At 42.8% G+C, this 13,177-nt stretch overlaps 1 protein-coding gene and 1 long non-coding RNA gene across 2 annotated transcripts in view; both read right to left on the bottom strand.

Annotated features, from left to right (window-relative positions):
* Positions 1–3,182: 3,182 nt before the first annotated feature.
* LOC310668783 (spectrin alpha chain, non-erythrocytic 1-like) overlaps positions 3,183–13,177 on the bottom strand; it is a gene marked incomplete at its 3' end in the record, with an annotated part of 263,702 nt that continues 253,707 nt past the window's right edge. The window contains exon 9 of the mRNA XM_083422112.1: positions 3,183–3,242. Within this exon, the coding sequence (XP_083278238.1) occupies positions 3,183–3,242 (60 nt within the window). The remainder of the gene's footprint in view (positions 3,243–13,177) is intronic.
* On the bottom strand, positions 6,106–13,153 carry LOC310668875. Its single transcript, XR_014506860.1, has 3 exons — positions 12,586–13,153; positions 10,726–10,834; positions 6,106–6,446 (listed from the first exon to the last, which is right to left on the bottom strand). It is a non-coding gene; the product is annotated as an uncharacterized lncRNA (long non-coding RNA).

Here is a 13,177-nt window from a genome sequence, read left to right as displayed (position 1 = left end):
TGTAATTGTTGCTTGCTTGTTTCTCACACTCATCCTGGAATCATTGTTCTACCCAAAATTGCTATTCGAGAAAACAAGACAAGAGGGGAGATTGCGAAGCAGAACCAGAGCTTTGTAAGGTTCTGGCTTCCTCTTGATCCATTGTTTCTGCTAAATTCTTCCTATAAATTCTCTTACATGTGATGTTGGTTAATTGGTGAGTCTTCCCCGAAAGGGTGCCAATTAATTATTATTCCATTCTTTTTAAATTTATTTTATTATGAAAATGCTATTTACTATTCTCTTTTATTCCTGTCTGAGAATTAACTTGGACTTATTTTTATAATTTTCCCCTTCCTTAATATTTTTTCCTTAATTGAAGACACACAAGTTTTAATTTATTTGTCCCCTTTATGCCCCTATTAGACTTAATGGAATTCTAAGTTTACTGCTCTTAAGTTTTAGATTATTGTAGAAAGTGCTATGTGATATAGAGTGGGTAATGACAATGGTATAAAGAGAATCAGTTTAAAGTTATATTATTATTTTCCCCCACCCCCAGGTGGCGCTGTTGCTCCTGTTTCACTTGACTCCTCTTGAGCTAATTTACATAAAAGTCTGGCTACATTCCAGGACATAATAGAAAGAGTTTGCAAAGATCGATGATTTACGGATATTGATGGTCAATCCAATAAAGGGAGCACATTTCCACTTAATTTGTTTACATCACCAGAAGGATTAATATCAGAAGAGCATTCCATTTCAGGCAAAAAAAACTCATGGTCCCTATTGTCGGTGATCTTATACTGTCTGCTGTCAGCTCCTTCTTCGAAGTCAAGTAGCCAATTAGAGGGGCGGGATCACTAGGTCTGAGCGCATCGACGGGAATGTGCGTTCCAGAAGTCGTTCCCGGGAGTTCTTCTTCTGTTGGGCTGTCCTCTGGTGCCGGCATATCGAAGTCAGCATTTGCGGGGCGAGATGAAGGTTGATGGATTAAAATGTTAACTTCTTGCAGATGGGCTTTGGAGCAGTCCTGGAACACAGGTGGGAGAATAGGTTGCTTAACAGTTTGTGATACATCTGGTAGGTTTGGTATTATGTTATCTATCGGGAAGGTTTCTGGTTGGTCCTCGGCTGGGGGCAATCGCAGCTCAGCGCTCGGGATGACCAGCTTCCCACTGTGCATCTTCTGATTGAGTTCAAACAGTCCCCCAGACATTTGTGTAGTTTCTGATCTTGCTTGCTCCTCCTCCATAACTGTGGACAAAGTCTGTTCTATGGATAGAGGTGAGGATGGATTGTCTATAGTGTCATACATGTTGATTCGGCATATATTTGGATCCAGTCCTTTGGTCTTGGTTGGGTGAGTCTCTTACCAGGGATTCCTCATGTAAAAAGGCCAGTATCTCCTCTTTCTCAGTCCTATCATTGTTCGTATTCCTGCTGCCCACGTTAGCAGGTTCATGGGGGTTTGTCCTAGGCTATTGAGGTCACGCATCGAATATTGAATACTGTTTGTTATTTCTTCAATTTCCTCTAGTATGGAGTTAATTGGGGTTGTGTTTATCGTTGTTCTTTCCTCAATATTCCTAAGGAGCGGAGATTTCTCTAAAGTCACTCTTTGAGGCCCTCCTGTATTAACTGCAGCTGTGTTAGTATCAATCAGAGGAACTGGAAGATTTCCACGTTGAGTTAATCTTAAAGGTGGAGCAGAGCTTGAGTCAGGGGGGTGCTCAGGAGATAACCAACTTGTTGGCCTCTGTATAGCTGGAAGTAGAGGTGCAGCGTCCAAGTCTGCAAACACCCTTTTAACTGTAATGTGGAAATGACTCAGGAAGCCACCCATTTTCGGGAGAAGCAGGGGGATGGCATGACTTTGAAATTTGAGAAGTAGCTTTGTTACTCTTGGATGGCTCAGCAGTTTTTCCAGTGTTTTTAAGTCCAGAGAGCCTATATCCAATCTCAGAAGTTCAGATAAGGAGAGGCAGACTCTCATTGGAGATCCAACGCCCTTTGTTCTCCTAGTTGTTTTGAATAATCAGGACTATCTGATCCAGATGCAAACACCTCTTAGTATGGGGGGGACCCTTGGGCTCCTTCCTGGGATTATATGGACTGTGCAGCTTGGGGGCTCTCCCTGGCAGGATTAGGGGGCTCCAGCCTGCCTGGTGGTACCCACTCAGCATTCCTCTCCCGGGGCCACCCTGGGCTCTCTGCCCCCTGACCACCGACCGCAAGGTTCTCAATGCTCTCCAACTTTCGAAGAATCAGTACCAATGACCTTCCGGTAAGTAAGCTTTGTGTGGTGTAGTGGTTGAGAGCGGTAGTCTTGTAATCTGGGGAACCGGGTTCGCGTCTCCGCTCCTCTACATGCAGCTGCTGGGTGACCTTGGGCCAGTCACACTTCCTTGAAGTCTCTCAGCCCCACTCACCTCACAGAGTGTTTGTTGTGGGGGAGGAAGGGAAAGGAGAATGTTAGCCGCTTTGAGACTCCTTAAAGGGAGTGAAAGGTGGGATATCAAATCCAAACTCTTCTTCTTCTTCTTCTTCTCCTAACAAACTTAGCAATTTCCCAGCTGTAATCTCCTCGTTAGCTCCGTACGGTGAAAGTAGCTTTTGAGGAGTTGTCTGGGCAGTGGCATGGAACGATTGGGTTGCTTTAATCTCTGAACTCTTTCCTGTGGTCTCGTTGTTCTTTGAGCTTTTTGGCCTTGGGCTTTTTGGCTGCTTGGGGGGGGGGGTGTCTTCAAAACAGCTAGTTAGCTGCTGTTTAGAACTGTGGGGAGACTGTGAGTCAGCATCATGCCCATTGCCCCCCCCCCTCCTCCACCTGCTCCCCTGTCCTTGTTTCTAGCCCATCAGGCACCTCTTGTTCAATTTCGGCATTTGCCCAGTCTGAAAAGTCTGTCAGGCTTAATTGTTTAGATTTTGTTTTTGATCTGGTTAAACGACTTGGCTCGGAGGGCTCTCACTGCCGCTGCAGCTTTTTTTTCTTAGCCCTCAATCCAAAGCAATCCTCCTTTGTCAAACCTAATTAAAATCTGGTATCACACCAGTAGGAAGTCCAGCAATTACTTGTCTAGCAGAATGCAAAACTAAAGTAAATAACTTACTCCAGCAGTTGTAAAATCTAATTCAGAAGAAGAGATCGGAGAGAGCTGGAAGGAGAAACCTTACACGGCAGCCATCTTGACTTGTAATACTTATTTATGGTAACTGTTTGTATTGTCAGTTGTTCTTTCTTGAGAAACCTGGTGCTTGCTCTGTTGGGTCCTGAGACATCTCGCAGTGCGTTCAATTTGGGCCCGGCCTATTCCTGCTCTCTTCCACACAAAATAAAGATTCCTGTATCAACTTTGTGCTGGAGCAGCAGGAATCCCTTTAATGCGTAGCTCGATGCTTTAGATTGAAGACCTCCTCTTCAATTTTATTAGGGGTTCACGTCGCCCTTGCTTCCCCCCTCTCTTTTATTCACTGCAATAGGAAATGCCTGACCCAGGCAGAGCAATTTCCCCGACCCGATCTCAGAGTGCACCACGCAGGAAGTCCGAATAGTTTTCAGCAGACATTTAAAAGTTGGTACTGAATCTCCAGTGGCAGAGTGTTCCACAGGACTGGGCCGATGACACTAAAGGCTTGGTTTCTTGTTGTCATCAAACAAGCCTCACCAGCTTGGGGTATGACCAGACACACTCCTGCAGATGATCTCAGTGAACAAGCTGGGATATAAAGGATAATTTGGCAGTATCTTGGATCTATGCAGTTCAGGGCTTTGTAAATGAATACATGGACCTTGAACCTGGCTTGGTAGTAGAAGGACAGATAGTGCTAATGTTTCAACAGTGGTGTCATATGGGATAGGACATAAGATGCTAAACTTATGTACCAAGTCAGACGTTTGGGTCCATTTGGCTCAGTATTGCCTACACTGACTTGCAGTGGCTCTCTGAAGGTGCCAGGCTAGGGAATCTCTCCCAGCCGTAACTGGAGATGCCAGGGATTGAATTTGAGGTTTACTGCATGCAAAGTAAGTGCTCAAGTACTGAGCTACACCCCTTAGCAAAAACATTGGCCTCTGCGATAGGAAAGGTCTATAAGAAAGAGAAGATTCTTTAAAAATATATATATATTCAAAATTAAAACAAAACATATTATCCAAAAACATATCACCCTTATTCCCCCCCCCATTTATCCTCCCCCCTCCCCCCCCCCACAAAACCCACCCACCCGCCAGCTCCCCTCAGTTCCAGTCTTTGGTTTCTCTGAAAATGCTGTTTTCTGCATGTTACAAAGTTGTATAGATCCTCAAACTATTTAGCTCATTATTATCAATAAAAAGTTTGTGAATGTTAATTCAAAGCCAGCCAAGGAGTCCAGTTCGCTTTGTTGCATCTTCAAATACTTTGTAAAGGGTTCCCATTCATCTTTAAAGTCATAGTTATCCTTGTCCCATAGCTTATATACCATAGCTTATATACCAGTTTTGCCAGTTCTGCATCATTTTTTCTTGCCATGATTCTTTAGTTGGGGTTTCTTCAGTCTTCCATCCTTGTGCTCTTAGAACTCTCGCGGCCGTTGTCACATACATGAAGATGTTTTTCAGCTTTTTTGGCAGATCTTTCCCTACAATCCCTAACAAAAATGCTTCAGGTTTTTTAATAAATGTTAAATGGAACATTTTCTTCAATTCGTTGTATATCATTTCCCAAATTTTTTTAATTACATTACAATCCCACCACATATGGTAAAATGCCCCCTCCTTTTCCTTACACTTCCAACATATATTTGAACTAGTTTTGTACATTTTCCCTAACTGCACTGCTGTTGTGTACCATCTATACATCATCTTCATGTAATTCTCCTTCAGTAGGGAACAATCTGTAAATTTTAAATCAGTTTTCCATAATTTTCCCCAATCTTCCATCATAATGTTGTGACCTACATCTTGTGTCCATTTAATCATAACTGATTTTACCTCTTCATCTTTCGTCTCCCATTCTAAAGTATGCTGTATGCAGCCTTCAGTAATTTCACTTTCCCTTCAATCACTTCCGTTTGAAACCTAGATCTTGTATAAATGAATCCTTTCTTGCTGTCTTCTTTATATGTTTCATATAGTTGTCAATAATGCAACCAACTCTGAAAGTGGTCTTTGATCTCATCATAATCTCTTAATTTCCATTTTCCATCATCCATTCCTATTTAGCTTAAATCCATCAGGATTTAAGCTAAATAGGAATAAAACTAAATTATTAGTTAAAAACATGAAGGAAGAAGAAAGAACCGAGTTAGAACAAAACATTGAGCTTGAAGTCCATAAAAAGGTTAAATATTTAGGGATTTGGTTAACATCAAGAAATATAAACCTATTTAAAAATAACTATGAAAAAAATTGGCTTGAGGTAAAAAGAAATCTAGAAATATGGAGTAGAATGAATCTCTTATTGTTAGAAAAAATATCAGCAATTAAAATGAATGTATTGCCAAAAATGCTATTTCTTTTTCAATCAATAGCAGTCATCCCGAGAGATGAATGTTTTAAAAAATGGCAGAAAGAGATTTCAAAATTTATTGGGGGGGGGGGGGGCAAAAGGCCAAGGATAAAACCTAAAATACAGACGTAAAAGACAGAGGTGAGTTTGCCCTCCCAGACCTTAAATTGTATTATGAATCTGCTTGTTTGGTATGGATCAGGGATTGGATGAGATTGGATAAGCAAGAGGCATTAAAACTAGAAGGACATGACTGTTGGGATACTGCCAGGGAGATAAAGTCCATCTTGACTCCACGTCGTCTCCGGACATCCATCAATCTCCCGTAGACACGCAGTATCAGCAATTAGCGACAGGAGCTCCAGAAATAGCTTGCCAAAGATCCAGAGCTCTTGCACACTCTATCAGCAGAGTTCACACAGCAAAAGTTGCACCCAGGAGAGCATTATATTGAAGTTTATTCAGCGTTGATCAGAACAAAGAAAAGCCATGACTGCCTGCCTCAGATGTCTGGCAGTGAGAGTGAACGAAAGCAAAGACACAACAGAAACATCCTGTGAACAGGAAATACGCAGGCTGTGACACAAACATCCTGCTCCCTTTTAAGGTGGAACGGAAATATCCCAACAATGACAACAGATTCGGCTGGCACGCATACTTATGGTAAGGGAAAGGGAAGGTTCATAGAAGCTTTTACAACCATATAATCAGGAAATCACTAATGAGAGTATGGGAGAGATACAAAGACTTATTGGAACAAAAGACCCCGTGGTGGCTCTCACCACATGAAGCATTACTGTTCAAACCACTTGGAAAGAAAGGAAAATGGCTTACATATGTTGATTTATTAAAGGACCATGATGATGGAAGAAAGAGAAGTTTCAAGGGACGGATGATACCTGGCTCACTTGATTGGTAGCTACAGTTGCCAGAACTTGGTGGACAGCTTGTGCAGCAGACTGAGGAACCGATGACCTAGAAAAGGAAAAGGAAAAGGAAAAGGAAAAGATTTCAGAGGCCAAACAAACCATCAAAGAATTCAACAAACAAAACACAGGAACAAAGGAGGCTGCCACTGAATGAGCCAGATTGCTGGGGTGCATATAGCTCAGTATTTCCTACACTGAATGGCAGAGGCTCTCTCCCAGCCCTTCCTGAAGACGCCGAGGATGAACTCTGTGTGACAGCATAAATGCTAAGCTGCCAAAAGAAAATGCAAGATTCTCTTCCGGGTTGGCGCGCCTGGGCAATGGCAGATTTCCTCCGTCTTGGAGGAGACAGCTCTCCGAAAAGAAGGGTCTGACCGCCACGGCGAGGCGGAGACCCGCAAAAAACCATGGTCGGAGGAAGACCGTGGGCTTGGGATTCGGCTTGTGCCCCTACTCGCGGGGAGACCCGGTTTCGGGGCTCCGGAGCGACGTGGGGTGAGTGGTGCGGCACTTCGAATCGACCGCTGTTTTCGGGGAGTGAAGCCGCACAGCTGTTGCCAGAAAGTGCCAACTTTTCCTGTGGATATTCGGACTTAAAGAAACTTCGTAAGTAACGGAAATTGGATTACAAAATTACTGAAATTCGGCACTTGAATGGAAGGTTAAAACAGGAAGCCCACCTTCCGTTTTGTAGAAAGATTAAGGCAAAAGTCGATAGAAGCTGGAGCCTTTGAAAAGTGTCTTATAAAGGAAATAACTTCGCCATCTAAGCCTTCTGAACCCCCCCTCGGAAGCAGGGGAAGAGGGGGAGACTGTCTTGATAGACTATAGCCCTGCAGGACAGTGAAATTTGATCTAATCTACTACCATCTCGAGCCCGGGACCGGGCTGTCAAAAGGAAAAAAAGTTTTTATAATTAAAAAATAACAACAAAGAAGGAATGGATTAATGGACTCTTCTTTTTGGAAAGGAAAGAGGGAGCTGAATTATAACTGTAATTGAAACGTGGATGGAAAATAACCAAAGGAAACTGTAACAGATTGTTGCAGAAAGGTGTATGGGATTGTTACATTCTCGGATGGAAATTTCCATGCAGGCTGCAATTTGCAGACTGAAGACAAGTAACTGACCTTGACATTGGAAGAATAAGCCTGGGAACATGGCTGAAAAAATAACAGCTCTGGTGGATCAAGTTTTTAAAAAAGTGAGCATTCTTGAACTTGGTATTTCTGAATTGAAAAAAAATGCATATATTATGGCACAGAAAGGGAGCAAATCACCAGATCCGGTTCGAGAAATGGAATTAATTTCGCAAGGACGGGCATCGGAGAAGAAGATGGAACAAACAGAACAGGTTCTGTCCCTGCAAGAGAAATTCTATGAGGAAGCTACAGTAACAGAGCCTCAAATTGATGGACATAAAATTGGCTGTGAGACCATGGAGACCAAAGGACAGTTCCGGAGAAGCAGTGTCCCATATGGATTGAGTGATTTAGGACTGACAAGGTACACTGTGGAGGGTGGCACTGCGAGAAAGTTTTGGAAAAGTGAATTTCAGCAACTTTAAAGAGAGTGTGGAACAAGCTTTGGACTATTTCTTGGCCCACAAGTTGAAATATAGAGTTTGGGCAAGCTTGTTGAAGAGGGTCAAAGAGACGTTGGGGGGACAGTGCTTTGGGACTCAATTTTAGGCTGGAAAAAGAACTTGCAGACAGGCCAGGAAGATGATTTGAAGGCCTCGGATATAAGAGAACCTGGTTGAGTGATTTATTTTGTCGACTGGAAGGACTCTAAAACTTGTAAAAAGGATTGGCAGTACCCGAAACCGGGGGGAAGAGATGGTGGGATAAATTGGGAATTTTTAAGTAAAATTTAGTGTAATATGGTTTGATTAAGAACCTTTGGGCGATGGTGGAAGGATTCTACCTGGTTCCAGTGAAACAAGATAAAGAGTTTAAGACATTAGGATATAAGGGTATATGACTTTAAGTATTGAGAGTATAAGATTTAAGGCTATTTTCTTTTTTTTATCTTTTTTCTGTTATTTAGGGAATTGGGGACTGGATAACTTTATATTTTTTGATGCTTATCTGTTTGGTGATGTTGAGGAAGAAACAAGGTTTAAATGGGTAAAAGTAAATAAGTGAATAAGCAGTGAAAGTCGGAAAGAATTTGCTGACTGGATTAATAACTGGAATACAAAGAGGGAGGTGGGAGGAGGCGGAGGAACCAAGTTACGAAAGAAGGAATTTGAAAAATGAAATTTTTCTTTGTTTCGTTTGAGGGTTTTTGCTTTTGTTTTTTGCAATTTTTTGTGTTGGTGGGGTGGGGAAGGGGTTTTTTCTTTATATGTACTTCTTGGGGTTTTGTTTCTTCTTTTCTTTTTCTTTTTCTCTTTTCTCTTTTTTGTCTATATTCTGTTTTGCAGTTTTGTTTTTGATATCTTTGGGAAAATTCAATAAATATTATTTAAAAAAAGAAAAAAGAAAATGCAAGATTCTCAAAGGGTGTGTTGCCTGCTGCATCCCTTCATGAGTTACTGTTGTGCCGATTACATTCTGCCAAGATTGCATAATTCTCCTCCATCTTTGCATAGGACAAGATTGGGTCCATAACATCATTCAAGACGCAGTAGAGTCACCCTTCAAGTCAGTGGCAGCTTGGGGTATGTTTACATGAGTCTCCGCTCCATCAGTTCAGATGGGTTACGCCTAGCGCAGAGACTCAATCAAACGTACCAGAGATGGGAATTCTCTAGCCTTTTTACTGCTTTCATATTTACTCCATTTTTATCCCATCCTTCCTCCAAGGGCTGCATTCCCTTCTGGGGGCAACATGCCAATAGGAGGTGGGGCCAGAGGCAAAAGTATGAACAGCAATCACTGTAAATTTTTACTTTCATACAATAGGCTAGTTTCTACAAACACACTGATCCACCCCTCTCTATCCTCCATCCAAACAAGCAAGCTAGAGGCTTTATCAGAGTTCACTGGCACAGCTCAGCAAGGCAAACACACCCAAGATGAGTCCCCCACCCCTACACTGCTTGTGGGTTTCTTCTTGGTTCCTGTTGATAGCAGAAGACCTGTGGTCTGATCCAAGAGGATTATTTTTGTGAGAGTGTTTGCAGAAGGCTTGCTTGCAGCAACAGCCAGGAGTGGGTAGAGGATGCACAGAGAAAGTGCAGTATTCCCCTTTGGTGTGAGGGTGCATATACACACAAACACACTCCTCCATTTACATAGACTGGGTTCTTTTATTTTTTGTCACACTGACAATACCATGAATCAATCCCTGGCATCTCCACCCTGGTTTGAAATCCTGGAGAGCCACTGCCAGTCAATGAAGACAGTACTGAAATAGATGGGTCAATGGTCAAACTCAGTTACAAGGCAGTTACAGCTCTCTGTGTTTGGGAAGTGGCTGCAGCTTGGGGGTAGAGCATAAGGAAATTTTGTCCATGGTGTGATTATTTTCCACCTAGTCATTTTGATACGTTGGCACTCTATTTGCAAAATTTAACAATTCCAAAACACAGGCACGCTTTCACTTACACAAGATTAAATATACTGCCTTCAGCTGTACTTGAGGGTCGATTTCACTGGAAAAAACTTATGCCAAATGTGGAGATGGCGGTATTGAATCAGTAGCTCATGTGCTTCTAGCTTTCACCCTTTATAAATATTTGAGGAGTGAAGTTATTACCCCTCTACTATTGTCCATACCAGGTCACTTAACCATTGCTACTGTGACCTTTCTTCTAGCAGATGAAGATAACCAAGTGACAGCAAAAACTGCAAAAAAATTATCAGGTGCAATTAGAATAAGATCTGTTATTTGATTGTTGATGTAAAATACTGTACCAAACATAAAACTTCAACTGGAATTGAAGCTTTAGAGCAGGAAGGAAGCTAGAGGACGAGTGGAAAAGCAGTGGTGGTGGCGGCTGTGCTAGCACACATCAGCTGTTAGGCGGGTCATGCACAATGTATATGGGCCATGGCAAAGTCAATTGCATGCAAGTGGGGGATGCCCATATTTGCATTCCGGGTCATTAAATCAACACTCAGTTTAATTTTGGAACGCCAGGGGACTAGAAACTTTATTTTAAAGACGAAAGCCAAGACCATGGAATACAGAGAGCCTCTTCTTTCTCAATGGCCCCTTTGCTCCTTTAAAAACAAGCCAACCAACTTCAGGAGCCCAAGCAGAGGCTCACCACTGCCTTTCTGAAACAATTACACTGCCCTACTGACAGCTGAACCTTCCTGCAACAAAAACAAGACATTTGAAAGGTGAGCAGAAAATTAAAAGGGTTTACCTACCCTATTATTGCAGAAACAGCTGGAGGAGAGGTGTTACTCTTGAGTTCTCGCACATTCATCGCCTGAGGGACATTCTTCAAAGTTGATTCAGTTAAGGAAGCACTCACAGCTTTAAACATAACAATAATAAAGAGACATGCTAATGGTGAAAATTGTTGGCTTCTGTGTGTTGCCACTGTGCAGTGCTTAGAGTCACAAGTCTCTGTTTACATTCCAGATATTCCATACTGTTGGAAGTCTCATGGGAGAAGGATGTGACGTTACTGGTTTCCTGTTCCTTTGTTTTTCAGTTGCTCTCTGGTTTCACAGAGAGAGGATGTTTCTTTTCTGTCTGTGTAACTAGAAATAAAACTCTTTGCAATGTAGCTCATAAATCTCGTCACTTCTGCTGCTTTGAAACTCTGCGGAATGGGAATGTGCTTGGAGCCTTATCAAAGGCTCAGGTCGTTAATCACATCAGAGGGCAATTCCGGAGGTCAAACGCAGGTTCCGACAAAAATAACCTGACTATGATTAACCAGACGAGGTTAAGAGGCTGCATATTCAGAGAAAGAGCACCCGCTTTGCATGCAGAAGGCCCCAGGTTCAACCCTTGGCATCTCCAGGTGTGTTGTGTTCATTTTTAGACTAAGACTGTCTTGTTTTGAGTGTATGTAAACTGCTCTAGGACCCTTTCTGGCCGAAGAGCAGAGTACAAATGTTCTAAATAAAAAATAATAATAAATATAACTGGGATTCAGAGGTGCACTGCTTCCAACAGAAGGATGGCTAGTAGCCATCAAAGGCCACGGCAAAAAAATGCTGAAGTGCACACAACTGTAATAATCTGCCCATACGTTTGGGCCCTTGCAGTGGCATCACCTCTTGAAACCCAGTAACCTCTTTCAGAGACAGACATCCTTGAAGTCTTCCCCAAGGTGAGGATTGCAATCAGGCTCTTGAAATGCTTTTGAGGTGTTATCATCTGCTATTGACTTCTTAGAACATTCATCAGTAAAATGATGATTTGGGACCATGTGATTTCCCTTGTAAGCCTTGCCGATGTTCTTCTTATCAGTATATGATTATTATATAGCATTTTTGTGCGTGGTTGTTATATGGTGCTGTGCTCTTTGCATATGATTTTTATCTAGCAGCCATCAATAGCCTCGTCCTTCATGAATTTATCTAATCCACACAAGTGGGGCAGAGCATTGTTTAGGAGCAGAAGAAGGCTGTGTGCTCTCATTCCCTTCACATGCTGAACTGGTTTGGAAGATGACCAAGTGACCAATGAGACTCCATTGAAGTATTTTCTGAACCAACCCCTCTCTTTCAGTCATGATTAAACCTCCTCTTTTTCATTTGCTTTCATCAATGGCATGAAAAACTTCTCAAGGAAAACCCGAGTTAAAAAGTGAGTTGATGTGCAAAAAGGTAAAGGTAAAGGACCTCTGACCATTAAGTCCAGTCGTGAACGACTCTGGGGTTGCAGTGCTCATCTCGCTTTACAGGCTGAGGGAGCCGCCGTTTGTCTGCAGACAGTTTTTCTGGGTCATGCGATCAGCATGACTAAGCTGCTTCTGGCAAAATCAGAGCAGCGCACGGAAACACCATTTACCTTCCTGCTGGAGCGGTACCTATTTATCTACTTGCACTTTTTGGGGGCGCCTTCGAATTGCTAGGTTGGCAGGAGCTGGGACCGAGCAACGGGAGCTCATCCCATCGCAGGGATTCGAACCGCCAACCTTTCGATCGGCAAGCCCGAGAGGCTTAGTGGTTTAGACCACAGCACCACCCGTGTCCCTTTGAGGAGATGTGCAGAGTCTACCTAATCATTAGCAACCCCAAATTGATACCTGGTCAAAGTGTGAGGTTTACCTGGGTTCTGAATAGCCATCTGTCTCCACAATGCTGCTTCTGCTGCTGCCTGGGGTGCTGGGAGGCCGGTGGAAGGAGTAGGGGCTCCGTGCTTCACTGTCTTTGTTGTCAGCATTGTGCTATCTGCCCCTTGGGGGATGATTCTGGGCATGGCTAATGGAATGAGGTGGGAGAAGCTATTGTTAAGTTACTATGAACAGCAGAGAATCAAACATCTTGTAAACATCATGTAAGGTTCTACACTTAGGCAGGAATAACTAGCTGCCCAAATATAAGATGGGGGGTACCTAGCTTTCCAGTACTACATGTGGAAAGGATCTAGGGGTCTTAATAGATCACAAGCTTAGCATGAGCCAACAGTGCAATGCAGCAGCAAAAAAAGCTAATGCAATTCTAGGCTGCATCAACAGAAGTATAATGTCCAGATCAAGGGAAATAACCAGTTCCACTCTGCCTTGGTCAGACCAGACTACAGGACTGTGTCCAGTTCTTGGCCACACAGTTTAAGATGAATATTGAAAAACTGGAACATGTGCAACCAAGATAATCAAGGCTTTGGAAACCAAGCTTTAGGATGAATGGTTTAGGGAAT

Source organism: Podarcis tiliguerta (genome assembly GCF_965153285.1).
Source record: "Podarcis tiliguerta genome assembly, chromosome: W".
NCBI classification, from domain to species: domain Eukaryota; kingdom Metazoa; phylum Chordata; class Lepidosauria; order Squamata; family Lacertidae; genus Podarcis; species Podarcis tiliguerta.
Note: the sequence above shows the minus strand (reverse complement) of the source record. Positions and strands in the feature narration are given on the sequence as shown.